Genomic DNA, 27,044 nt, shown 5'->3' with positions numbered 1-27,044 from the left:
TTTGCGAAACAGCACAGTTGAAAAATGTATGGCAAATAGAAATCCAATATGGATGGTGTTGAGAGATAAATGGAGGGGTTGATGGAGCTGAAGGTTGAGACTAATATAAAACATACGGTGCCTGTAAAACGTATATAGGTTAGGAACTTTTTAGAAAGAGTACAGTTTGAAAGATGTGGCAAATGGAAATCAAATCGGATGGACATCATAAATATATGGGAGAGGTTGAGGGTAGAGGAAGGACAAGAGTTAAACAAAATAATAAAAAATAAAAAAAATTGTAAAATAGACTGTGTCCATAAAATGTATGTATAAACTGGAAATACAGGCCTACGTGTTGTTGTTCACTAGTTTGCTCCAATTGGGGGAGGCGTTGTAGGGTAATAAAGGAAATATATATATTTTTAAATGTATATGTGTGTGTGTGTGTGTGTATGTATATATCTGTATCTATAAAAGTGATTGCTTTTGATGAACACGCTTTATCTGCCTCCCAATGAAAACGAATTAGAAAATATATGTTTTATTTTTCTGGACGATATGTACTACGCTGCCATCTTGACAACATGACCGAGCGGCCCTCCTCCCTCACCGATTTTGCCCGTTCACGTCAAGGGCCATAGACCTGTGCCCCGCGCTTCAAGTTAATATAACTCACTCATTGGACGGCAGTTGCACAGTAGGGAAGCGACTCCCTGAAAATTACATTTGACACACCTGTCGTCAATTGCTTACAGCGGAGCCGGAGTAGTAACACAAGACCGAGTAGGATACTTCTCTCACAATATTGGAGGTTTGTGATTATTATGTTACGGTAGCCTATACCATATTGTGTTGCTACATTATTCATACACTGACTAATAACTTCAGCCTCGCAGTCTCAGCAGAATGAAAGTGTCATATTAACGTAGGCTATATACAGTAGGCTAAACGCCTCACACTTATTTTTTGTTGTTGTTGCTTTTGTCACATTGTCCGGCATTTTCTCTTAAGTGTAAACTGAGGTTGAAGGGATTTGCTTGAAGTCCGTGTTATGCGGCATCCATCTTTGCACCTGTTACGATGCCTGGTCTGTGCTGCTGCAGCCCTGAAAGATTCCGGTTTTTATCAGGTCTCGTGCCTTTGAATCGGCTGTTGAAAATAACCTGGTCTTCAGGGGCGGCGATAAGGGAGGAAACATTATTTTATTAAATACTTTTGTAATCTTGCTTCCCTAATTTATTTGATATGTAATGTCGAGAGTGTGGCGCATAATTCATCACAACCCATTGCTGTGGGAAATTAGGAGTTTGATAAACGTTGTGGCAATATTCCAAATGATCAGCGATGGTTTTATTGGTATTTTCTCCTTGAGCCTTCAGGTCAATTTTATAATTCAGGTGTTGCGCATGCTGTTAGTTTTACCTTGCTGTCTAGCTGCGAATTTCTTGTCTAGAAAGACTAGGCCTATAATAAAAATACTGATCTATATTGTATTCTCCAAACAATGATAATCATTATTTTAGATATACTAATACAATTGTTCAGAAAGATATTTACGTAAAACACTTTTCTCCCAAAAAGATGTGTCAATTCTTTGTACCCCAGTTTTTTTCAATATTTTGTGCACCCTCTCCTTGCAAGGAAAATGGCACTGACCCTTTTTCTATATGTTATGATATTGGAGAACTTTGGGTGGGTCGTATATAATACCATTCCTCCATACAGAATCTTCCCAGATTATTGATATCCTTCAGTCTGTGTTTATGGATTAGATTACCCTAAAAAATACCTTTTATTTTCGTCTCATAAAATTATGTCCATAGGGCCTGGTTCCAGTCTAAGTGCCAATACTGTTTAACAAGCTACAGGTGTTTACCTTTGTTGGTTCCTCTCAATAAAGTTTTTTTTTCTGGCAACCCTTCCAAAGAGCCTATTGGCAGGTGGCATCTAATTATGGATTAACAAACTCGGTGACCCCAAGATGTCACCAAGTACTGTGATTCTCCAACTAGCCGATATACCACGGAGTGTCTGGATACAGCATGGCCAAAAGTATGTGGGCACACCTTCAAATTAGTGGATTTGGCTAATTCAACCACACCCATGCTGACAGGTATATTAAATCTAGCCCACAGCCATGCAATCACCATAGACAGACATTGGCAGTAGAATGGCCCGTACTGAAGACCTCAGTGACTCAACATGGTACCGTCATAGCATGCCACCTTTCCAACAAGTCAGTTCGTCAAATGTCTGCCCTGCTAGAGCTGCCCCAGTCAACTGTCAGTGCTGTTATTGTGAAGTGGAAATGTCTAGAAGCAACAACGGCTCGGCCATGAAGTGGTAGGCCACACAAGCTCACAGAACGGGACCGCCAAGTACTGAATCGCTCGGTTGTAACACTAACTAGTTCCAAACTGCCTCTGGACGTAACGTCAGCACAATAAATGTTGGCCTGGAGCTTCATGAAATGGGTTTCCATGGACGAGCAGCCACACAAACCTAAGATCACCATGCGCAATGCCAAGCGTTGGGTAGAGTGGTGTAAAGCTTGCCACCATTAGACTCAGGAGCAGTGGAAATGCTTTCTCTGGAATGATGAATCGCGCTTCACCCTCTGGCAGTCTGACAGACAAATCTGGGTTTAGCGGATGCCAGGAGATTGCTACCTGTCCCAATGTATAGTGCTAACTGTAAAGATTGGTAGAGGAGGAATAATGGTCTGGGGCTTTTCTTCATGGTTTGGGCTAGGACCCCTAGTTCCAGTAAAGGGAAATCTTAACGCTACAGCATACAATGACATTCTAGACGATTCCTTGCTTCCAACTTTGTGGCAACAGTTTGGGGAAGGCCCTTACCTGTTTCAGCATGACTATGCACAACGCGAGATACAGAAATTGTTTGTCGAGATTGGTGTGGAAGAACTTGACTGGCCTGCACAGAGCCCTGACCTTAACCACATCGAACACCTTTGGGATTAATTGGAACGCAGACTGCGAGTCAGCCCTAATCGCCCAACATCAATGCCCCACCTTACTAATGCTCTTGTGGCTGAAGGGAAGCAAGTCCCCACATAAATGTTCCAACATCTAACGTAAACTCACCCCATTCCTTACAAATGTGCGCAACCGCGACATTTAAACGAGGCTGCAAAGAAAACTAATGGGACTGTAGCGACTGTGTTGACTTCAAAATCTGGGGTGTGAACTACGTTTCTATTCAAGCGTTGATCGACATGGTAATGGCTCTATAGTATTGGAGAAAAGTTGAAAAAACTGACCCTCTGTTACATCGTGATGTGTCATGTTGTAACGTACAGCACGCATAAAGCAACTATTTCTGAGTTGAGCTGAGAAGAACAAGTAGGGGGGTGATGTGCAATGAGTCTTGACTGATTAGTTACTACCGGGATGACTGACTTAAATCCTTTCTGTGTAGCCTGATTGATGGGGTGTTCTGGGCCCATTGGAATACTTAAAAAATGCATTCACCCTTGAGGTAATCACTTATTTTACATGTCTGGAGAGTTGAAAGTAAGGGTTCCTCCTTTCACCAACCCAGTCCTGTATTTAAACTGTAGTCAGATTTCTCACTCATGGTAAATCTGTTCTGAGTAGTCTTCAACTTCTTCCCTTAGTAGAAATCAAGGTGTTTCCTCTGGTGTTCTTCGGCAATGACGTAGTCATTTGTGTATTTGGAGTAGAGGTCGACCGATTATGATTTTTCAATGCTGATACCAAAGCCGACTATTGGAGTACCAAAAAAAGCCGATACCGATTAATCGGACGATTTTTTTTATTTTTTTTATTTGTAATACTGACAATTACAACAATACTGAATGAACACTTATTTTAACTTAATATAATACATCAATAAAATCAATTTAGCCTCAAATAAATTATTAAACATGTTCAATTTGGTTTAAATAATGCAAAAACAAAGTGTTGGAGAAGAAAGTAAAAGTGCAATATGTGCCATGTAAGAAAGCTAACGTTTAAGTTCCTTGCTCAGAACATGAGAACATATGAAAGCTGGTGGTTCCTTTTAACATGGGTCTTCAATATTCCCAGGTAAGAAGTTTTAGGTTGTTATTATAGGAATTATAGGACTATTTCTCTATTTCTCGCCTCCCGGGTGGTGCAGTGGTCTTGGGCACTGCATCGCAGTGCTAGCTGCGCCACCAGAGTCTCTGGGTTCGCGCCCAGGCTGGGCTGGGTTCGCGCCCAGGCTCTGTCGCAGCCGGCCGCAACCGGGAGGTCCGTGGGGCGACGCACAATTGGCATAGCGTCGTCCGGGTTAGGGAGGGTTTGGCCGGTAGGGATATCCTTGTCTCAGTATGTAAAAATGTAATAAAGTGTATGCACTCTACTGTAAGTCGCTCTGGATAAGAGCGTCTGCTAAATGACTAAAATGTAAAAAATGTAAAATGTAAATGTTAAGAGAATTTTGTTCTCAATGTTCATAAACTGAACTTCAATTAAACTACTCTGTCACTAAGAATTTGTAAGGTTCTTATTGAAATGTAACAGAGGCCAGTCTACAATAGTCAGCAAAGTTTATTTACGAGAGCGCTGCTGTGCATATACAAAAACGTTCCTTTTATAATATTCTCTTAACCTACGCACATACATACACACTAATATTTGGATTCTCTCTTTTTCTCCTGGAGTCTCACCACAGTTTATTACCACTCAGCTGACAGTTCCAGTCCCCCCCAGATACGGGAAATCCCTGTCTCCCTTTTCTATCTTATCTCCCCAGAGTTATAGCCGGGTCAGTTCAATTGGATGTTCTTATAGGCACTTTAGTATTGCCAGTGTAACAGTATAGCTTCCATCCCTCTCCTCGCTCCTACCTGGGCTCGAACCAGGAACACAACAACAACAGCCACCCTCGAAGCAGCGTTACTCATGCAGAGCAAGGGGAATAACTACTCCAAGTCTCAGAGCGAGTGACGTTTGAAACGCTATTAGCGCGCACCCCGCTAACTAGCTAGCCAATTTCACATTGGTTACACCAGCCTAATCTCGGGAGTTGATAGGCATGAAGCGCAGCGAATAGAGCTTCTGGCAAAATGCAGGAAAGTGCTGTTTGAATGAATGCTTATGAGTCTGCTGCTGCCTACCACTGCTCAGTCAGACTGCTCTATCAAATCATAGACTTGGTTATAACATAATAACACACAAATACGAGCCTTAGGTCATTAATATGGTTGAATCCGGAAACTATCATCTCGAAAACAAGACGTTTATTCTTTCAGTGAAATACGGAACCGTTCCGTATTTTATCGAACGGGTGGCATCCATAAGTCTAAATATTCTTGTTACATTGCACAACCTTCAATGTTATGTCATAATTACGTAGAATTCTGGCAAATTAGGTGGCCCAAACTGTTGCATATACACTGACTCTGCGTGGAATGAACGCAAGAGAAGTGACACAATTTTACCTGGTTAATATTGCCTGCTAACCTGGATTTCTTTTAGCTAAATATGCAGGTTTAAAAATATATACTTCTGTGTTTCGATTTTAAGAAAGGCATTAATGTTTATGGTTAGGTACACATTGGAGCAACGATACGCACCGCATCGATTATATGTAACGCAGGACATCAACCATGTGTAGTTAACTAGTGATTATGATTGATTGATTGATTGTTTTTTATAAGATAAGTTTAATGCTAGCTAGCAACTTACCTTGGCTTCTACTGCATTCGCGTAACAAGCAGGCTCCTCGTGGAGTGCAATGTAATCAGGTGGTTAGAGCGTTGGACTAGTTAACTGTAAGGTTGCAAGATTGAATCCCCCGAGCTGACAAAGTAAAAATGTCTTTCTGCCCCTGAACGAGGCAGTTAACCCACCGTTCCTAGGCTGTCATTGAAAATAAGAATGTGTTCTACTTGCCTAGTTAAATAAAGATTAAATAAAGGTGTCCAAAAATACCGATTTCCGATTGTTATGAACTTGAAATCGGCCCTAATTAATCGGCCATTCCGATTTAATCGGTCGACCTCTAATTTGGAGTACTGTAGTTTAATTGGGTATGTTTGATGGCTTCATCAGTGTGGGAGCTGTCAGACAGGAAAGGTGTGTCAGAGTTGCATAAACTGAAACAAACATGTCAAAGCGTGTGTCTAATGGGGTCACCATGTCAACCAAGGTTTTGAATGACTCCGACTAGAGTCCTATCCTCTTGTGTGTTGTCAAGACACCATGCCTTATTGGTCAAAAGAGAAACTTGCATGGTCTGACCTGTAAAGTGCCATGTGTAGATCCATGTAGTGTATTATCTCAAGTAATCACCTACTACACTGCATCTGGAAAGTATTCAGACCCCTTGACTTTTCCACATTTTGTTACGTTACAGCCTTATTCTAAAACTGATTAAATAAAACATTTTCAATCTACACACAATAAACCGTAATGACTAAGTGAAAACTGTTTTTTCTTTTAGAAATGTTTGTAAATTTATAAAAATAAGTATTCAAACTCTTTGATTTGAGACTTGAAGTTGTGCTCCTGTAACGGATGTGAAATGGCTAGCTAGTTAGCGGGTACGCGCTAGTAGCATTTCAATCAGTTACGTCACTTGCTCTGAGACTTAAGTAGTGTTGCCCCTTGCTCTGCAAGAGCCGTGGCTTTTGTGGAGCGATGGGTAACGCTGCTTCGTGGGCGACCGTTGTCGATGTGTGCAGAGGGTCCCTGGTTCGCGCCCGGGTCGGGGCGAGGGGACAGTTTAAAGTTATACTGTTACATTGATGCTGTTGACCCGGATCACTGGTTGCTGCGGAAAAGGAGGAGGTTGACAGGGGGGTGAGTGTAACGGATGTGAAATGGCTAGCTAGTTAGCGGGTACGCGCTAGTAGCATTTCAATCAGTTACGTCATTTGCTCTGAGACTTAAGTAGTGTTGCCCCTTGCTCTGCAAGGGCCGCGGCTTTTGTGGAGCGATGGGTAACGACCGTGCTTCGTGGGTGACTGTTGTCGATGTGTGCAGAGGGTCCCTGGTTCGCGCCCGTGTCGGGGCGAGGGGACGGTCTAAAGTTATACTGTTACATTGATGCTGTTGTTAAATGGGAAACAGCACGTTAGTTGTGCAGGGCTTAACAGTGTTGATGGCTGTCGATGACAAAATCCCTTGCATCACATTTTCATACTGGGCGAACAAAATACAAAAATACAATACAAAATATAACATGTATAAATACCTGTTGTTAAATGGGAAACAGCACGTTAGTTGTGCAGGGCTTAACAGTGTTGATGGCTGTCGATGACAAAATCTGTAGCATGAAGACAACTGTGTTAGCCGTGGCTTATGTGCCCATGACATCGGTGTATGCTAGCTAACACAATTATTTACAGCAATCATATGCCAAAGCACATCCCAGAAAGCCCCTCAATCCCTAACAGGTACCATATACCCACACATGTATAAAATCAGTAACGTACAGCAAACTTGTACACATTGTAAAATAGAAAATAGAAAACAGTATTCAGAACGTGACCTACCCCTTGCATCACATTTTCATACTGGGAAGACCTGACGTTCGCGATCTCCCCCTATCTGCAAGTGGGGCCAATCACAACACCCCTTATTGTCATCAGAATTGAACTAACCAATAAGAATGCTTGAACATCAAATACACATTTCTTTAGAGGCAAGTGGAAACATAACCAACCCTGTTACACTCCGATGCATCCTGTTTCCATTGATCAATCCTTGATGTTTCTACAATTTGGTTGGACATGATTTGGAAAGGCACACACCTGTCCTATATAAGTTCACACAGTTGACAGTGCATGTCAGAGAAAAAACCAAGCCATGAGGTCAAAGGAATTGTCTGTAGAGCTCTGAGACAGGATTGTGTTGAGACACAGATCTGAGGAAGGGTACCAAAACATTTCTGCAGCATTGAAGGTCCCCAAGAACACAGTGGCCTCCATCATTCTTAAATGGACAAAGTTTGGAACCACCAAGACTCGTCCTAGAGCTGGCCACCCGGCCAAACTGAGCAATCGGTGGAGAAAGGGCCTTGGTCAGGGAGGTGACCAAGAACTCAATGGTAAATCTGACAGCGCTCCTCAGTGGAGATGGGAGAACTTTCCGGAAGGACAACCATCTCTGCAGTACTCCACCAATCAGGCCTTTATGGTAGAGTGGCCACACAGAAGCCACTCCTCAGTAAAAGGCACATGACAGCCCGCTTGGAGTTTGCCAAAAGTCACCTAAAGCACTCAGACCCTGAGAAACAAGATTCTCTGGTCTAATGAAACCAAGATGGAACTCTTTAGCCTGAATGCCAAGCATCACATCTTGAGGAAACCAGGCACCATCCCTACGGTGAAGCATGGTGGTAGCAGCATCATGCTGTGGGGATGTTTTTCAGTGGCAGGGACTGGGAGACTAGTCAGGATTGAGGGAAAGATGAATGGAGTCAAGTACAGAGAGATCCTTGCTCCAGAGTGTTCAGGACCTCCGACTGGGGGCAAACGTTTACCTTCCAACAGGACAACAACCCTAACCACACAACCAAGACAACGCTAGGGTTGAATTTCTGAATGTCCTTGAGTGGCCCAGCCAGAGCCCAGACTTGAACCCTATCGAACATCTCGGGAGAGAACTGAAAATAGCTGTGCGGCGATGCTCCCCATCCAACCTGACAGAGCTTGAGAGGATCCGCAGAGAATAATGGGAGAAACTCCCCCTCAAGAAGATTTGAGGCTGTAATCGCTGCCAAAGGTGCTTCTGTAAAGGGTCTGAATACCTTTGCAAATGTGATTTTTCTTTTTGTTGTTGTGTGTGTAATGGCAGCAAAGGGGGGACCAATTCCGTATTAATGCCCATGATTTTGAAATGAGATGTTTGACAAGGTGTCCACATACTTTTTGTCATGTCTATTTGATTGTTATGATCTTTTGCCATTAGGTAATGATGACATGTGTTCAGCATTTGGATCTATTGTTTGCGGTAGTTAAAAAAAAATATATATATATAATTTTTAATCCCAGCCCCCGTCCCCTTAGAAGGCCTTTTGGTAGGCCATCATTGTAAATAAGAATTTGTTCTTAACTGACTTGCCTAGTTAAATAAACAATATTTTCCTTTGGCTCAACTCATGATTTGAGTTTTATACAGGGCAACTCGGTGCTTGAACACTTAAACCCAGTTCAGGCATATCCTGTAGACTTACTAGTACTCTGATCTATGTTTAATATAGGGAAATGTAGTTTTGAATGTTCCATGCATTCCCTTGCTTGGGTGAGAAGGCCCTGGATAGGGTTGAGGTTTGTGCTGAGATGGGAGCTGCTCCCTTCCCCTCTTACTGTATACTGTTCCCTTAAACCAGTCAGACAGCATTTGATTGTTAAAGCTTACGTTCTTATCTTAAGGTAGTAACACGTGATAGGCTTTGTCAGATAACACTTTCTATCCAATACTCTGGAACTTTACACGGGTCTGTTAGATTTCATAACCACCTTGTATACTGTGATGTTGATTTACACGTTTGAGGTGGAGATAAGTCTCTTCTGTGCATGCAGCGCACAATACTGTATTCAGTAAATGTATTGGGTGTTTTTTTTGTTGGTATTTTGGAATACTTTAAAGACAAATACTTCCAAAGGACAATGTGTAGTTTTCAGGCAGATTTGAACTTGCATTGTGTGGATCTTTAGAATTGTTAGGTTTCTTGGTGTCCCCAGTGATGGGTTCAGTTTGTGTTTTCTTATTGATGCCCCTCACAAATCAGACCTTTAACTAAATTATTCCGTTAATTTGAATGGCCTGGGAGGAATTTCCCATACTAGTGAATATCAAGAAAATTGAAGTTCCTATTCAAAAAGTCCTAACCCTCTAGGAATTTTAAATTGACCGCTTCATGAGGTTGTCTAAATGCAGGCTTGTTGTACTAGTCATTACTTGGGCCTACATGTTATGCTGAATCTTAAAGAGCATTGTATCTCATGGTTTATAAAATTAACCATCCTCTCCTGCTTGAGATGTATGGCATGATGGCTTAGGTATCTACTGGTTTAGTATGCAGTAGACAGTTTGAAAGGAAATCTGACTTGGACATGGTGTACATGTCAGACAGCAATCCAGTTGTGTTGAGTGTTGGCCTAATTGTTATACAATGCATCTTTGTTCCATGGCTTGGCATTCTGTGTCTTCAGGCTGTGGTATTATTGAATAGAGAGATGACAGGATAGTAATGCTTGCCGCATGTAGCTGTTCTCTCTGTAAATGCATGGCATTTATCCTTACCCATCAACAGGGAGGGAGCTATCCTTGATTTACCCACTTCATATGTATATACTGTATTCTAGTCAAGGCTCATCCTATATTACTACTGCTGTATACACCTTTTTCTATTACAATACTGTCTATACAGACCATTTGTGTGTATTATTGCACTGTTGGAGCTAGGAACATAAGCATTTTTCGTTACACTGGGAGATAGGTAGGGCTGGGCGATATTGGCCAAAATATCATGTATGGTATTTTTCAAGTTTGACAGTATTTTATGTTTTTGATTTAATAAAAGTTATACGTGTGACCCTAGGGTGGCAACACATATATTCTAAATTATTTCAATGGGACTTTCTCCATTCTGATTGTTTTATACTGTTCAATTCAATTTCAACCTAAAATAATTTCCTCCATTTCCATAAATTTCTGCATTTCCTGCACTCATTTGAGATCATTTCCACACTGCCACGATATGGGCATGAAAATGCCATGGACGAGTTATTGTGACAGGGTAGGAACCAAATTGATGTTCATGATTTCCTAGGGGACCCTATAATCTTTGACTACATTAAATCTTTATTCATATAGCCAACATATGCATGCTTCGCCTATTCCTCTTTGTTTTAGAAGATACTGTTGCACAAACAACATGCATATTTAAGCCTCCACCAGTACTGGTATCAGGCTGTATTAGCTAGCTACGTTTGCTCTGACTCAGTACTTTTATTAGCCAGTTAGCTAGTCAGCGATTAACGTTAGCATTAGTGACTAACATGATTTAGCGTAACTTGCTAAGAAAATACAAATTAGCTGTTTACAGATGTAAGAAACACAAACTAATATTGTAGTTGTAGAACGCTGGGGATTTATATTAAAATCAAAGTGGAAACATCGGTGTCATCAAGATGGTTGCATGTGCTGCATTTACCTTGCAGACTTGGCTTTGGAGATTCTTTCTGTAAGGCTATTAAGACTCTCTACGCAAATGGTAACAGCTCTATCAAATTGAAATATGGCACCTCACCTAGATTTGAGTTAAAGAGAGGAATTAGGCAAGGTTGTCCTATCTCCCTGTATCTGTTTTTATTAATCACCCAACTTCTTGCAAATTCTTTAAAAAATAGTCCTGTACAAGGTATTTCCATAGCTGGTAAAGAAATTATAATAAGCCAGCTGGCTGATGATACTACACTTTTTCTGAAAGACGCTAACCAAATTCCCATATCAATCAATGTGATACAATCCTTTTCCAAAGCGTCTGGTCTATACCTTAACATTAATAAATGTGAACTCATAGCTGTCAAAGATTGTGTGACACCTTCATATTATGGTATTCCAGTAAAAGAAGAACTTACATATTTAGGCATAACCATTACAAAGGATCAGAAGTTTAGAGGCTTACTAAATTGTAACACTCTTACTAAAAATACCCAGAAAAAGCTAAATCAATGGCTACAGAGGGACTTATCTTTAAATGGTAGAGTCCTAATAACCAAGGCTGACATAGACTAACATATGGCGCTCTATCTTTATATCTTGACAGTAAAATAAGCAAGGAGATAGACCAGATGCTTTTCAACTTTCTGTGGAGAAACCGTACCCATTACATTAGGAAAACTGTTGTAATGAACACTTATGAGAATGGTTGACTGAATTTTCTGGACTTTACTACTTTAAATAATACTTTAAGATCAATTGGATGAAACAATTCCTAAGAAGACCCACTTCTATCTGGAATTGTATTCCTCATCATGTCTTCTCTACTTTTGGTGGCCTTAACTTCATGTTGTTGTGCAATTTATAATATTGACAAAATTCCAGTGAAACTTTCTGCTTTTCATCGGAAGGTTTTCTTGTCATGGTCCTTAATTTATAAACACAATCTTTCTCCACACAGATATTATATATGGAATAATCGGGATATATTGTATAAAAATACTTCTTTGTTTTTAGAATATTGGTTTCAAAAAAAATATCCTATTGGTGAGCCAACTGGTAAATGCAGAGGGTCTTTTACTCAGTTATAAGGAATTCTTATCACTTTACAAGATCCCTGTAACACCTAAATATTTTGCAATTGTTTTAGACGCCATCCCCTCAGGTGTTGCTCTGTTATTCAGGAACGTGTCAAGACCTGACCCTCAGAGCCTACCTTCTATTGACCCTGTTGACTCATCAGTAGGAAAGATTTTTTTCTCTTTTGGTCCATTCAACAACAGAGCGATACGAACCTTGTTTCAGCAGGATGTTGTATCTATCTATACCTTAAGTCATGCCTTATTGGAATGGATTTATTGATAATATATATTGGGAAAAAGTTTGGATGTTGCCACACACATACCTACTCAACAAAATTAAGGAAGTTTCCTTTAAAATGATTCATAAATATTATCCTGCCAACCACTATATGAAGAAGTTTAAGGAAAACATCAACTCAAATTGCTCCTTTTGTAATGACCACCCAGAAACAGTGTTGCATCTTTTTTGGCATTGTATACATATAAGAAAAATGTGGCAAGACATCAGTAGATTTATAATTGAACACATTTATGAAGATTTTACACTATTGTGGAGAGATGTACTGCTTGGATTCTTTACATACGATAAAAAATAAGCTGAAACATTAATTATGTAATTCATTTCATTATTCTTTTGGCCAAATTTCATATACACAAATGTAAATTTACTAACAAAAAAAACAAATTTTCTTACCCTACAAAAAGAAATTGAACTGTATATTAAGACTATTAAATACTCTACTAACAAAAAAGCTGTTAGAATTGTAAGTGTGTCCCTTAAGGTCCTTGTGTAATTGTAATGTGATATTGTACCCCCTAGCTCGATTGTCCATTGAATATAATCTATATATACTTGTGTTCCCTTATGTACTTGCTGTATTGATTTGTTGTTAAGAAAAAAAACAACCTTGCAGACTGAACGAAAGTGTATCGTGGTCAAGCAACAACAACATGCGCTCCTTGAGTGACGGGTGGGACTGGGTCTATGTGAAAAGCGGCATGGAGTGGGATGACTCAAGTAGCGGAGTAAACTATAAAAATGGATGTCACACACGGCGTATCACATTTAACAAACCAAACATTCAAATACCGTTATAGAAGGTAAAGTTAAAAACACAAACCTGTCTGTGCATAATTACCGGTGTGTATAGTTAAATAGGGTATGCCGCCCAGCCCTACACCCGCCATAATATCTGCAAAATATTTTTACTCAACCAATATAATTTTATTTGATGATTCCGTTTTGGTCTTTTATTGTCTGTAGCTTAGTGGTTAAGAGCAAGGAGCCAGTAACTAAAAAGTAGCCAAAAAGAATCCCAGAGGTGAAAAATCTGTCTGTACCCAAGAGCAAGGCACTTAACCCTAATTGCTTCTGTAACTCGCTCTGGATAAGAGCAACTGCTAAATTACTCAAATCTAATGTGTGTATCCTTCCCTCCTGCCTAGCAACAGGTATGTTGTCTTGGGAATGGTATACTTGAGCAATAAGGCCAGAGGAGGTGTGGTATATGGCCAATATACCATGGCTAAGGGCTGTTCTTAGGCACAACGCAGAGGGGTATATTGGCCATATACTACAAACCCCCAAGGAGCCTTATTGCTATTATAAATTGGTTACCAACGTAATTAGAGCAGTATAACTTGATGTTTTGTCTTACCCGTGGTATACGGTCTGATATACCATGGCCTTCAGCCAATCAGAATTCATGGCTCAAACCACCCAGTTTATAATACCAGCTGTCAGAGCAGCTCACAGATTACTGCACCTGTACATAGCCCATCTATAGTTTAGCCCAAACAACTACCTCTTCCCCTACTATTTATTTATTTTGCTCCTTTGCACCCCATTATTTCTATTTTGCACATTCTTCCACTGCAAATCTACCATTTGAAGTTAAAAATAATGATATTTAGAAAACAGGCCATCTTAAATAAGAAGAGAAAAATGTTGAGTAGAATACATGGGTGATACTGATACTCAACTAAGTTGTATAACATAATTATTATATTCTCTTAATTGAATGAAGCTTGCGTGTGTGAAACTGACTTTGTCCCAATGTGAACGTGTGCCACACACTCCAGTCAATGAGTGTTTTGCTGCTCCCTGCATGCTGACCATGTCTGTGTTTCCAAATGGCACCCTATTCCCTATTTAGTGCACTACTTTTGACCAGAGCCCTATGTGTGCGGAACCCTGACTGATGGCCATTGTACTATCAACACTCCTTCCCTAGTCTCCCTCTGAGCTACTGACAGAAGCAGAGAAATGCTGATCGGATTCTTTTCACTTCAACAATAGTCTTTCATGCATGGCTGGTATATTGTGTTATATGACCCGTCCACTTTGGGTCACCGTATTTGAATATGTATATTTATAAGAGGCAAATGGGTTATCTAGGACATGATGGCAGTGTAAAGGCATCCTTCTGGATTTTGGCAATCGGGTCCTTAATTTACTTCCCCAGAGTCAGATGAACTTGTGGATACAATTTTTATGTATACGTGCAGTTTGAAGGAAGTTGCTGATTAGCATTAGCGCAATGACTGGAAGTCTATGGGTATCTGCTAGCATATACCATAGACTTGTAGTCATTGTGCTAACGCTAGTTAGCATTGGCTCGCAAAACTATCTCCAAGTGATATCCACAAGTTAACCTGACTCAGGGGAAGTAGATAAAAGCCTCTGTGCCAAAATCCTGAAGTATCCCTTTAAGAAAAGGGTGTAAGATTGAGATTAAGGGATGTTACTTCATGTGGATCATCCCATCAAGAAATCTCCTGTAGGACTGCCTAAAACGTGCAGCTCTGTATTACCTTTTCCCCCCCAGTGTTTTATCTCTATTTCCACAATATAAGGTTGGAATAATACTGTGAAATGGTGAAAATTCTGGCCTTTTTATTGTAAGAACGGTTTGAAAAGACTGCCTGAAATTTCAGCCTGTTTGGTGGGATGGAGTTTTGGCCTGCCTGCTTGACACCAGGCGGTAAATAGACCAATAATAAAGAATTATCCAGACCTCAGCCAATAACAGCTAATTTTTGGTTTTGCCCTCCCAGCTCAAACCACTCCCAGACAATCCAAGCAAAACAATTCTTGCTTGAGAAATTGCCCTTTGCTAAGAAGCAATTTTAGTTTAGTTTATTTTTGACTATTTTAATTGAAAACACCGTAAGGTAACGGTTTACCTTAATGTGTTTTCTATTAGCCATAAATTATTTGATTATTGAGATTAAAAAAACAGCTGCATTGGGCCTTTAACCTATGACCCGTGTGTTTCCTCCAGGACAGCTAAAGGAGCTCCGGGAGACATGGAGTTCAGGGATCTAACGACCAGGGTCGGACTCTGGTATGAGAACTTCATGAAAAATGCAGGTGAGGATCCATCACTAACTGCTGTCCAACAATGATGAATAGATTGAGTTTTGGTATTAAAAAGGCAAATAGGTTTTAGGCTACACGTTTTAGGCAAATGGGTCTCCTGAGTGCCGCAGCGGTCTGAGGCACTGCATCTCAGTGCAAGAGGTGTCACTACAGTCCCTGGTTGGAATCCAGGCTGTATCACATCCGGCCATGATTGGGAGTCCCATAGGGCGGCGCACAATTGGCCCAGCGTCGTCCGGGTTTTGCCGGGGTAGGCCGTCCTTGTAAGTAAGAAATTGTTCTTAACTGACTTGCCTAGTTAAATAAAGGTTAAATACAAAAATATATGTTTTCAGTAGAAAACAGAGGATAACAAATGAAAGCATTATGCAACATTCTTTTCCTATGTGTTCCTTGGTGGAAGTGGACAGATATTGGCTGTGTATCTAGCCGAGGTTGGTCTTCTGGGGTTCATGAAGTAGCGCTGATCATCATTACAAGCCATGAGAATCAACTGTAACCTACCCTCTTCAACATAGTGTTGGTGCATCTCAGTTGATATCTTGGCTAGGTGGCATGATGTATTGATTGATTTATTTTATTGAATCATACACTCAACCCTTCTCTGCTGTCAAGACCCCAGGACAGAAGACTGGTTTCTCATGTCATCGCCGCTCCCCCAGACCATAGTAATCGGGGCGTACATCTACTTTGTGACGCGGCTGGGGCCCAGGCTCATGGAGAAACGCAAGGCCTTCCACCTCAAAGAAGTTCTCATCATCTACAACTTCAGCGTCGTTGCCTTGTCCCTCTACATGTGCTATGAGGTGGGTCTCTTTCTCAATGGACTTCTGACAGGCTGTAGTGTTTTATACTGCCTCGTCAAGCAGGACAGTCTGTGAGGCGAGCTGCAAAAAAATGAAGCAATTGGGATTTCTCAAGTTTAATATGAAGAAGTTTAATATGAAGAAGGCTATGCTTCAGGATCACAATGATGCATAATTTCATACTTAATTACTTTCTTCTGATCATTACATTGTCAGCGGCAAAACAAACTTCATCGCAAAATAGTCGGAGCCTTATTTATTTGCATGAGAAGTTTTTATAACAATGGTTCAAAATCAAATCACATACACATATTTAGCAGGTGTTATTGCGAGTGTAGCGAAATGCTTGTGTTCCTAGATCCAACAGTGCAGTAGTATCTAACAATACAATACAACAATACAAAGGAAAATAATGGAATTAAGAGATATATATATATATATATATATATATATATATATATATATATATATATTGAGAAATGTCGGAGTGGCATTGACTAAAATACAGTATATACATATGAGATGAGTAAAGCAGTATGCAAACATGATTAAAATGGCCAGGGATTTCAAGTCTATGTAGGACAGCAGCCTCTAAGGTGCAGGTTAAGTAACCGGGTAGAAGACGGCTGGTGATGGCTAATTAACAGTCTGATGGCCTTAGAAGCTGTTTTCAGTCTCTCTGTCCCAGCTTTGATGCACCTGTACTGACCTCGCCTTCTGGATGATAGCGGGGTGAACAGGCAGTGGCTCGGGTGGTGTCCTTGTCCTCGATGATCTTTTTGGCTTCCTGTGACATCGGGTGCTGTAGGTGTCCTGGAGGGCAGGTAGTTTGCCCCCGGTGATGCGTTGGGCAGACTGCACCACCCTCTGGGTTCATATAACACATACATGAAACAGAAGCTGATTGAGGGTTTTCCATTGACACTAGTTCATTGTAGGGGCACAGATCAGTGATTTACCTCAAGGAAACAGGAAAGGATGCCTTTTTGTCTTGTGTATTGGGCCAAATTCCTTTATGTTGACTGGTGTGCAGAACCTGTCTTGAGCAGGAAATGCAGGTCATGATCCACATGCCATATAGTGACATTTCTTTTTTGTACCACTCTTTTGTCAGACTGTCAAGGTTTAATGGTTGTCACCCAAACACCAACGTGTACTTGGTATTAAGAAATGTGTGTGGGGGAGGGGGGTGTCATTAGTAATACTTACTTTCTTTAGTTTCAGTGTGAAGACACATTTTTATTGACGTGTGAAGAAGATACATTTTTATTGATGTCTAATCTTTGCATAAAGGAGAGCCATGCAACAACTAGTGTGTTGTGATTTGGAGTATGTTTTTAATTCATTGCCTCTTCTTCCTGTAGTATGTGATGTCGGGCTGGGGGACGGGATATACGTTCCACTGTGACCTAGTGGACTACTCGGACTCACCGCAGGCAGTGAGGGTAAGAGCTGTGGAATGTGACTACCTGCAACAGACAGGCAGAGAACTACTACTGGCTGTTCCTCTCTTCTTATGAACACCCATTCACCTGTGGAATCCTCCACTGACTCTAGCATGCCAACAAGCTGTTGGAACAAAGAAGCATTGAGAGCAGGTCATTCCATAGGAGTGATTCACACCACGTTTCCTGTGTTGCATAATATCATTAGTTGTGTGGTGAGGCCTGTTAGGCCGCCACCATCCTACCAAAGCAGGCTGACTATTCCGGCAGTCTTTTCAAACAGCTCTTACACTAAAAGGGCATTATCATTTTCACAGTATTATTCAACCCTCATATTGTGTAAATGCATTTAAAACAGGAAAATCATATTATTTACTTTAAAAGTTCAGTGCTGTGACTGGTACACGTTTTGCTTATCTGTAAGTAACGTAATTATACTTGTCACTAATAACCTCTCTCTCACTCCTTAGATGGCAGGGACGTGTTGGCTCTACTACTTCTCAAAGTTCATAGAGATGTTGGATACGGTAAGTTTTTTTTTTTTTTTTTAGTACAGCTTTCTGACTATCCGTGTCTCGCTTGTTCAGAGGGGTTGGGTTAAATGCAGAAGACACATTTTGGTTGACTGCATTCAGTTGTGCAACTGACTAGGTATCCCCTTTCCCCTTCTGTCATTTTCACTCTTGTTCTGTTCCGTGTTAAATGGCTGAATTCTCCCTCCTGTCAGATCTTTTTTGTTCTGAGGAAGAAGAACGGGCAGATTACGTTCCTCCATGTCTACCATCACTCCATAATGCCCTTTACCTGGTGGTTTGGTGTCCGCTTCGCTGCAGGTACAGTAGACAAGAACTTGAGTTACTCCCATGACTGTATTAAACTACTTACAAATGGGCATACTACCAGATGTATAAAATGATGGACTGTCCCAGAAAAATGTCAGTATTCAGCAGGTCATCTTCCTTAGGAGCTGTTGTAGGAAGTGGAACATGGAAACCTGGGTTAGCACTGCTCTATAGAACAACAAATCATGACTGCTAATTGCTGGTGTTGTCCTCCAGGTGGCCAGGGGACGTTCCATGCCCTGTTGAACTGTGTGGTCCATGTCATCATGTACTCCTACTACGGCCTGTCTGCCCTGGGCTCCGCCTACCAGAAGTACCTATGGTGGAAGAAGTATCTCACCACCATTCAGCTGGTACGTACTGCACTTCACTACTACACTAGAGGGGGAATTGAATTTGAACCAATACGAGAGAGCCACCCATAAGTTTTTATGGACAAGGATATTATTCTGTTGGGCCTCTTGGGATGGTCTCCTTATGTTCAAAACAAGTAATATATAACCTTCCTGTCTGTCCTCAGATCCAGTTTGTGATCGTGACCATCCACATCTGGCAGTACTTCTTCATGGACTGTCCCTACCAGTTCCCCATCTTCATCTACATAATAGGCCTCTACGGCCTGGTCTTTCTCCTCCTCTTCCTCAACTTCTGGTACCACGCCTACACCAAGGGCAAGAGGCTGCCCAAGGTCCTTCAGGCCAAAACTTGGGCCCACCCCTACAATAAAACCAACGGCCAAAACAATAGTGAAATAACCAACGGGAATGGTTTCCATCACGACAAGAATGAGTGACAGGGTGTCCAGCAAATCAGGCTAAGGATTGGGGGTTGATTGCATTTGAATATCAGCCTATTCAGCAACTGAAAATAGACATGGGTTTCCAATATAAAAGTCAGTGCACCTTTGAATTCAAAGAGAATTGACCCCAACCCTCTGGACCTTCTGGTCTCTTCTGTTCTCTCTGCTAAGGCAATCTCAAAGCTTTGACCCAAAGCTCTACTGTACTTTACTATTTTTATACATGTGCTTTCCTTTCCTGTTCAGGGTGAGTCTGTGTTTTTAATAAACAGATTTTGAATGTTAGATAAGTGTTAGTAGGTTAGCCAATGGTGAGACCGTTCAGTAGCTTTGTCTAGTTCTGTCAAACCAGCCTGAATAACCCACACTTCCTATGACCTGTTCTCCTCTGCTGTTTAGAATTGGTGCTGAACCTTTCTAGTTTTGGCTGCAGGATTCAGCTTTGTGACCTTGCTTTCAGCTGTTTTTTATTTTTCAATACCTGTATTTTTTATACATTTGTTTGTACATTTAATTATAAACATTTATGTATTATGTTATTGAGTCTAGCCTTGAGGACGATTTTGTCTGTCTGAGTATGTGGGCCATCTCCCAGTTAGGGCCTGAATTATTTCCTGGGTCTGGTCTCATGGCTGGGAAAAACTCTGGGCCCTACCCATAGTACACCTGTAATGGTGGAGGGGTAGAGGAAAACCATTGTGCCAGTAAGAACTGATGTTTACATGTATACTGAGTGGAGCATATTTGTGGTGACCCCCTCTTTTGTAAATTCCTCACCCACTTCTCTGGTTTGAGTCACAGCCGCTACTGGTGCTGAGAAATCTTCAACACCAACCTGCTCCTAAAACTGTATTTATGTCCAACAGAAATGACGGTGTGAATTTGAAGCCAGATAGGAAAGAGATAGTACTGTTCTTGCAGGATCCGGAGCAGAGCACAAGCTGAGCTTAAGCTCTGTCACAAGCATGGCACAATATTTGAGAAACAGTAGCCATTGTTTACCACTACGTGCATATTTGTTAAATCTTCTGTTCCAAATTGAGTTCAGTTCTTATGCCATGCTTATGACAGTTTAAAGTAGGCTTTCTCAATGAGTGTGTTCACATTTGGTGCTCCCCTGGTGATTGAGGACACAGCATTAGCTGAGTGTAGGATGGGCCTCCACAGGTGTAGTAAAACCCCAGTGCCTTGGGTGCAGGCTGAGTCCAATAAGCAACAGCGATCTAGCTGATGTTACCCACGTGGGTTACGTACCGTTCAGTGCCTTTGTCAGAGCCCCTCCAGCTCCTTGATGTAGTTATGAGTGTCCTCCAGACATGATGCCACTAATTCTGTATAAAAACAGTCATTTGTAAATGTAATATTTGTATTTATGATAAAAATAAATGCTCTTTATACTGTTATTATACATCACCTGTGTGATTTTTCTATTCCTGGGGCTTAATTCTTAGCAAGGATAGAAATTCCCTTCAAGGCTTTGCTTGAGCATATTTAACTGTCATCTATTAATTTATTATCTATTAAGTGGCACAGATATTAGTAAGAACTCTTTAAAATGGGTGAATCTTGACCTTTTAAAAGTCAGCATTATCAATGTGACACACCAGATGCCAAGGCGCGTCAGCCATTGAGAATTCAACCTTGGCGATCCTTGAGTTTGGACACTGCCATTGGATGTGATGCAATGCGGGCAGTATCGCAGCTTTCACTGATTTCAAAAGGAGTGTTCCCTCTGGCTGAAGCACAGAACAATGAGACTGATAATTCACCGGATGTATAAAGTTGGCGTTTCCACTCCACTCAGTTCGTAACAGATTTTCATTTTAGAAACAAAACTGTATTGAGATCAAATGTTTCATTGATGAGAAAATTAGCAGAATGTTGTTCATTCTCCCACTGCAGGCCAGATGAAGCTGGTGGTTTTCTCATCAATGAAACATTTGATCTCAATACAGTTTTGTTTCTAAAATGAAAATCTGTTACTAACAGAGTGGACTAAGTTTTTGTAGACTTTGCACTTCCCAGAGTAAGCGTTCCCTAACGGAAATATGCAAATACATGCTAGAATGCTCCAATAGGTTTGTGTTTGTCTCTGCCCACAACAGGTTGGTGGCAACTTAATTGGAGAGGACGGTCTGGTTATAATGACTGTTGTGGAATGGTATCAAATACACCAAACACATGATTTCATACCATTCCATGACCTCCCTTGCAGCATGAACTAACATGTTGTCCACCCAATCAAAGGATCAGAGAATTAATATAGTACTGAAAGCATAAGGTACAGCTAGCAAGCCCCGCATAAAAAATGGTGAGTAGTTGACATAGCGAGAGAAGACAATAGTTGAACAGTTTTGAACAAAAAATTAAGAGAGCGAGAGCTATATTTTTTTCCACTTTCAATTACCTTGCTTAGCCTACTCAAACACCTGGCTCAAACAAAATCAAATCACATTTTATTAGTCACATGCGCCGAATACAACAGGTGTAGACCTTACAGTGAAATGCTTACTTACGAGCCCCTAACCAATAATGCAGTTTAAAAAAAATACAGATAATAAGAAATAAAAGCAACAAGTAATTAAAGAGCAGGAGTAAAATAACAATAGCAAGACTATATACAGGGGGGATACCGGTACAGAGTCAATGTGCACCGGTTAGTTGAGGTAATATGTACATGTAGGTAGAGTTATTAAAGTGACTATGCATAGATGATAACAGAGTAGCAGCGGCGTAAAAGGGGGGGCAATGCAAATAGTCTGGGTAGCCATTTTAGTAGGTGTTCTGTAACAGTCCTGACCTATTTATGTTAGTTTTTATGTGTTTATGGTCAGGGCATGTGTTTTGGGTGGGCAGTCTATGTTATCTGTTTCTATGTTGGTTTCGGTTTGCCTGGTATGGCTCTTGATTAGAGGCAGGTGGTTTGCATTTTCCTCTAATCAAGAGTCATATTTAGGTAGGGCATTATCACTGTGTGTTTGTGGGTGATTGTCTCCTGTGATGTCTTCGTTATGTTAGATGTATTTCACTTTTGGAGCTGTTTGGCTGTTCGTATGTTTCGATGTCCGTTCCTGTTCGTGAGTTTACGTTTGTCCATGCAAGTTATGTTCAGGTTGCGTGTACGTCGTTTTCTTATTTTGTAGTTTGTTAAAGTGTTTGTTTTCGTGTCATCAGTTTTCGTATTAATAAAAAAGATGGCATATTTCCCTGACTCCGCATATTGGTCTGAAGATCCTTCTCTCCTCACCTCATCCGAGGATGAGGAGAGCGACAGTTATGACAGAATCACCCACCAACAAAATGTGACCAAGCGGTATGGGAAAAATGGACGGAGCAATAAGGACTTTTGGACTTGGGAGGAGATTTTGGACGGTAGAGGACCTTGGGCTCAACCAGGGGAATATCGCCGTCCAAAGGAGGAATTGGAAGCAGCGAAGGCGGAGCGGCGCTGGTATGAGGAGGCAGCTAGGAGACGTGGATGGAAGCCGGAGATTCAAGCTCGAAACCGGAATTATGAGGGGACTCGTCTTGCACGGAAGCCCGAAAAGCCCGTGAGTAACTCCCAAAAATTTCTTGGGGGGGGGCTAAAGGGTAGTGGGCCAAGGGCAGGTAGGAGACCTGCGCCCACTTCCCAGGCTAACCGTGGAGAGCGGGAGTACGGGCAGACACCGTGTTACGCAGTAGAGCGCACGGTGTCTCCTGTACGTGTGCATAGCCCAGTGCGGGTTATTCCACCTCCCCGCACTGGTAGGGCTAGATTGGGCATTGAGCCAGGTGTCATGAGGCCGGCTCAACGCGTCTGGTCTCCAGTGCGTCTCCTCGGGCCGGCATACATGGCACCTGCCTTACGCATGGTTTCCCCGGTTCGCCTGCATAGCCCAGTGCGGGCTATTCCACCTCGCCGCACTGGCAGGGCGACCGGGAGCATTCAACCAGGTAAGGTTGGGCAGGCTCAATGCTCAAGAGAGCCAGTACGCCTGCACGGTCCGGTATTTCCGGCGCCACCTCCCCGCCCCAGCCTAGTACCTACAGTGCCTATATTACGCACTAGGCTACCAGTGCATTTCCAGAGCCCTGTTCCTCCTCCACGCACTCTCCCTATAGTGCGTGTATCCAGTTCGGTGCCTCCAGTTCCGGCCCCACGCACTAAGCCACCTGTGCGTCTCCCAAGTCCTGTACACACTGTCACTTCTCCCCGTACTAGTCCTGAGGTGCGTGCCCTCAGCCAGGTGCCACCAGTGCCGGTACCACGCACCAGGTATAGAGTACGCTTTGAGAGTTCAGTGTGCCCTGTCTCTGCTCCACGCACTAGTAGGAAGGTGCTTATCATTAGCCCGGTGCCTCCAGTTCCGGCACCACGCACCAGGTCTACAGTGCGCCGTATCCGGCCAGAGCCATCCGTCTCCCCAGCGCCATCTGAGCCATCCGTCTCCCCAGCGCCATCTGAGCCATCCGTCTCCCCAGCGCCATCTGAGCCATCCGTCTCCCCAGCGCCATCTGAGCCATCCGTCTCCCCAGCGCCATCTGAGTCATCCGTCTGCCAGGAGCCTGCAAAGCCGCCCGTCTGCCATGAGCCTGCAAAGCCGCCCGTCTGCCATGAGCCTACAGAGCCATCCGCCAGACAGGAGCCGCTAGAGCCGCCCGCCAGACAGGATCTGCCAGAGCCGCCCGCCAGACAGGATCTGCCAGAGCCGCCAACCAGACAGGATCTGCCAGAGCCGCCAACCAGACAGGATCTGCCAGAGCCGCCAACCAGACAGGATCTGCCAGAGCCGCCAACCAGACAGGATCTGCCAGAGCCGCCAGCGAGCCATGAGCAGCCAGAGCCGTCAAAGAGCCATGAGCAGCCAGAGCCGTCAGTGAGCCATGAGCAGCCAGAGCCGTCAGTGAGCCATGAGCAGCCAGAGCCGTCAGAGCGCCATGAGCGTCGAGAGCCGTCAGCCTGCCATGAGCGTCGAGAGCCGTCAGCCTGCCATGAGCGTCGAGAGCCGTCAGCCTGCCATGAGCGTAGAGAGCCGTCAGTCTGCCATGAGCGTCGAGAGCCGTCAGCCAGCATGGACCTGCCAGAGCCGTCCAAACAGGACCTGCCAGAGTCCTTCAGCCGGGATCTGCCCCTTGTCCCGGTGTTGCCCCTTGTCCCGGTGCTGCCCCTTGTCCCGGTGCTGCCCCTTGTCCCGGTGCTGCCCCTTGTCCCGGTGCTGCCCCTTGTCCCGGTGCTGCCCCTTGTCCCGGTGCTGCCCCTTGTCCCGGTGCTGCCCCTTGTCCCGGTGCTGCCCCTTGTCCCGGTGCTGCCCCTTGTCCCGGTGCTGCCCCTTATTCCAGTGATGGTCCTTATCCTGGTGCTGCCCCTTGTTCTGGTGCTGCCCCTTGTCCCGGTGCTACCCCTTGTCCCGGTGCTGCCCCTTGTCCTGGTGCTAGCTGTTCATTTAGGGGAAGGTAGTGTTAGGGTGGGCATTAGAAGGGGTAGAAAGAAGAGGGGAGTGACTATGGTGGTGCGGGGACAGCGTCCTGAACCGGAACCACCACCGTGGTCAACTGCCCACCCGGACCCCCCCCTGGACTTTGTGCTGGTGCGCCCGGCGTTCGCACCTTGGGGGGGGGGTACTGTAACAGTCCTGACCTATTTATGTTAGTTTTTATGTGTTTATGGTCAGGGCATGTGTTTTGGGTGGGCAGTCTATGTTATCTGTTTCTATGTTGGTTTCGGTTTGCCTGGTATGGCTCTTGATTAGAGGCAGGTGGTTTGCATTTTCCTCTAATCAAGAGTCATATTTAGGTAGGGCATTATCACTGTGTGTTTGTGGGTGATTGTCTCCTGTGATGTCTTCGTTATGTTAGATGTATTTCACTTTTGGAGCTGTTTGGCTGTTCGTATGTTTCGATGTCCGTTCCTGTTCGTGAGTTTACGTTTGTCCATGTAAGTTATGTTCAGGTTGCGTGTACGTCGTTTTCTTATTTTGTAGTTTGTTAAAGTGTTTGTTTTCGTGTCATCAGTTTTCGTATTAATAAAAAAGATGGCATATTTCCCTGACTCCGCATATTGGTCTGAAGATCCTTCTCTCCTCACCTCATCCGAGGATGAGGAGAGCGACAGTTATGACATGTTCAGCCTCTTGGACATAGACATGGAGCTCTGGTACCACTTGCCATGCGGTAGCAGAGAGAACAGTCTATGACTAGAGTCTTTGACAATTTTTAGGGCCTTCTTCTGACACCGCTAAGTAGAGGCCCTGGATAGCAGGGAGCTTGGCCCCAGTGATGCACTGGGCCGTTCGCACTACCATCTGTAGTGCCTTGCGATCGGAGGCCGTGCAGTTGCCACACCAGGCAGTGATGCAATCAGTCAGGATCCTCTCCGTGGTGCAGCTGCAGCTGTAGAACCTTTTGAGGATCTGAGGACCATGCCAAATCTTTTCAGTCTCCTGAGTCTCCTAGGTTTTGTTGTGCCCTCTTCACGACTGTCTTGGCTACAACTGTAGCCTTTTGTTATGACTTATTTTGGCGTAATGTATTGAGGCACTTATTTTGTACCTTGCAGGCTTTTATTTTGAAAGCAATAGTATTACCATGGGCACCTGCGCCTGTCGGGTGAAAAAACAAAAGGCGCAGGTGTGGCACGCTTTAAGGGGGTAAAGATTAACAAAGCGTGTGAAAGTCTGTTACAACTAACACATACCTATTGCCTTGGGAGGTGACGGGCAAGTCAGTGATGTCAGCTGCGACCTTCTGGAATGTCCGCCCAGCATTGATGGACTGCAGCGGGGCCCTCGAAGTGGGAGTTGGGGAGCTGCGGGTCTGACATGGGAGACAGTTCGCACAATATTTGTGAATGTCACGAGACATGTAGGGCCAATAACACATTTTACGAGCTCTCGGCAAAGTACGCTCCACTGAACACGTATCCATGCAGGAAAGTCAGAGCTTTTGGGATGAGTGCCTCTGGAAGCAGTACCTCAGAAAACAGTCATCTAGACTGTTTTCTGAGGGAGAGCTGTGACTTTCCTACATAAGACTCCACTCTGTATTGTTAAGCAGGGAAACCCAGAGTTTCCTCATTGCTGCAGAAGAATGTTTGAGGTACCCCCCAGTGATGGTTTATGTCCCCCAGCGTCCTTCAATTACATTACTGTGCTGAGGCACGCATTTCCTTGCTGTTGTCGTCGTAGCTCCTCCAAGTCAATGGCTAGTGTCTCAGAAGTGTCTGAAATAGGAGCAGGGTGTGCAGCGTTGTATAGGCCCTCAGATGGAGGAAGAGGGGAGGGAAGAGGAGGCTCAGACCCAGGGCTGAGGTGAGTGATTTAACGCTGTACCTCTTTGCTGATTTGTGTGTGTTCACGACTCCGTGACATGGCGTCTGCGTGTCATTTGCCTTCCCTGTGTACCATGACAGTGATACACATCCAATTCCAAGATCCAATGTCCTGTCCTTCCTGTGGGGTCACTATCCACTGGACATTTCTTGAGGCTGAGTAAAGGCTTGTGGTCTGTTATAACTGAAAGAACTGCTGGACAGGAAATGCATA

General features: G+C 43.2%; 1 protein-coding gene across 2 annotated transcripts; it reads left to right on the top strand.

Moving 5' to 3' along the window:
- Window positions 1-563: 563 nt before the first annotated feature.
- On the top strand, window positions 564-20,924 carry LOC129826750 (elongation of very long chain fatty acids protein 7-like). 2 transcript variants are annotated; one of them, XM_055887796.1, is made up of 8 exons: window positions 564-793; window positions 15,532-15,620; window positions 16,245-16,435; window positions 17,800-17,880; window positions 18,351-18,407; window positions 18,608-18,713; window positions 18,939-19,075; window positions 19,243-20,924. In XM_055887796.1, exons 2-8 carry the CDS (start codon window positions 15,557-15,559, stop codon window positions 19,513-19,515), a joined length of 909 nt encoding a protein of 302 aa, XP_055743771.1. In that variant the 5' UTR covers window positions 564-793; window positions 15,532-15,556; the 3' UTR covers window positions 19,516-20,924. The 2 variants fall into 2 exon arrangements, with proteins under 2 accessions (XP_055743771.1, XP_055743772.1); XM_055887797.1 differs by lacking the exon at window positions 564-793 and having other exon boundaries at window positions 15,535-15,892.
- Window positions 20,925-27,044: the final 6,120 nt, after the last annotated feature.

Source organism: Salvelinus fontinalis, chromosome 28 (assembly GCF_029448725.1).
Source record: "Salvelinus fontinalis isolate EN_2023a chromosome 28, ASM2944872v1, whole genome shotgun sequence".
In the NCBI taxonomy this organism is placed as follows: Eukaryota; Metazoa; Chordata; class Actinopteri; order Salmoniformes; family Salmonidae; genus Salvelinus; species Salvelinus fontinalis.
The sequence above is the reverse complement of the archived record's forward strand: the minus strand, read 5'-3'. Positions and strand labels throughout refer to the sequence as shown.

Excerpts from the sequence above, each read along its gene's own strand:
- LOC129826750 (XM_055887796.1), top strand. The coding sequence starts at position 15,557 with ATGGAGTTCAGGGATCTAACGACCAGGGTCGGACTCTGGTATGAGAAC. Across the intron at positions 18,714-18,938 it reads TGGTGTCCGCTTCGCTGCAG|GTGGCCAGGGGACGTTCCAT; the intron begins GTACAGTAGACA and ends GTTGTCCTCCAG. Across the intron at positions 19,076-19,242 it reads ATCTCACCACCATTCAGCTG|ATCCAGTTTGTGATCGTGAC; the intron begins GTACGTACTGCA and ends GTCTGTCCTCAG.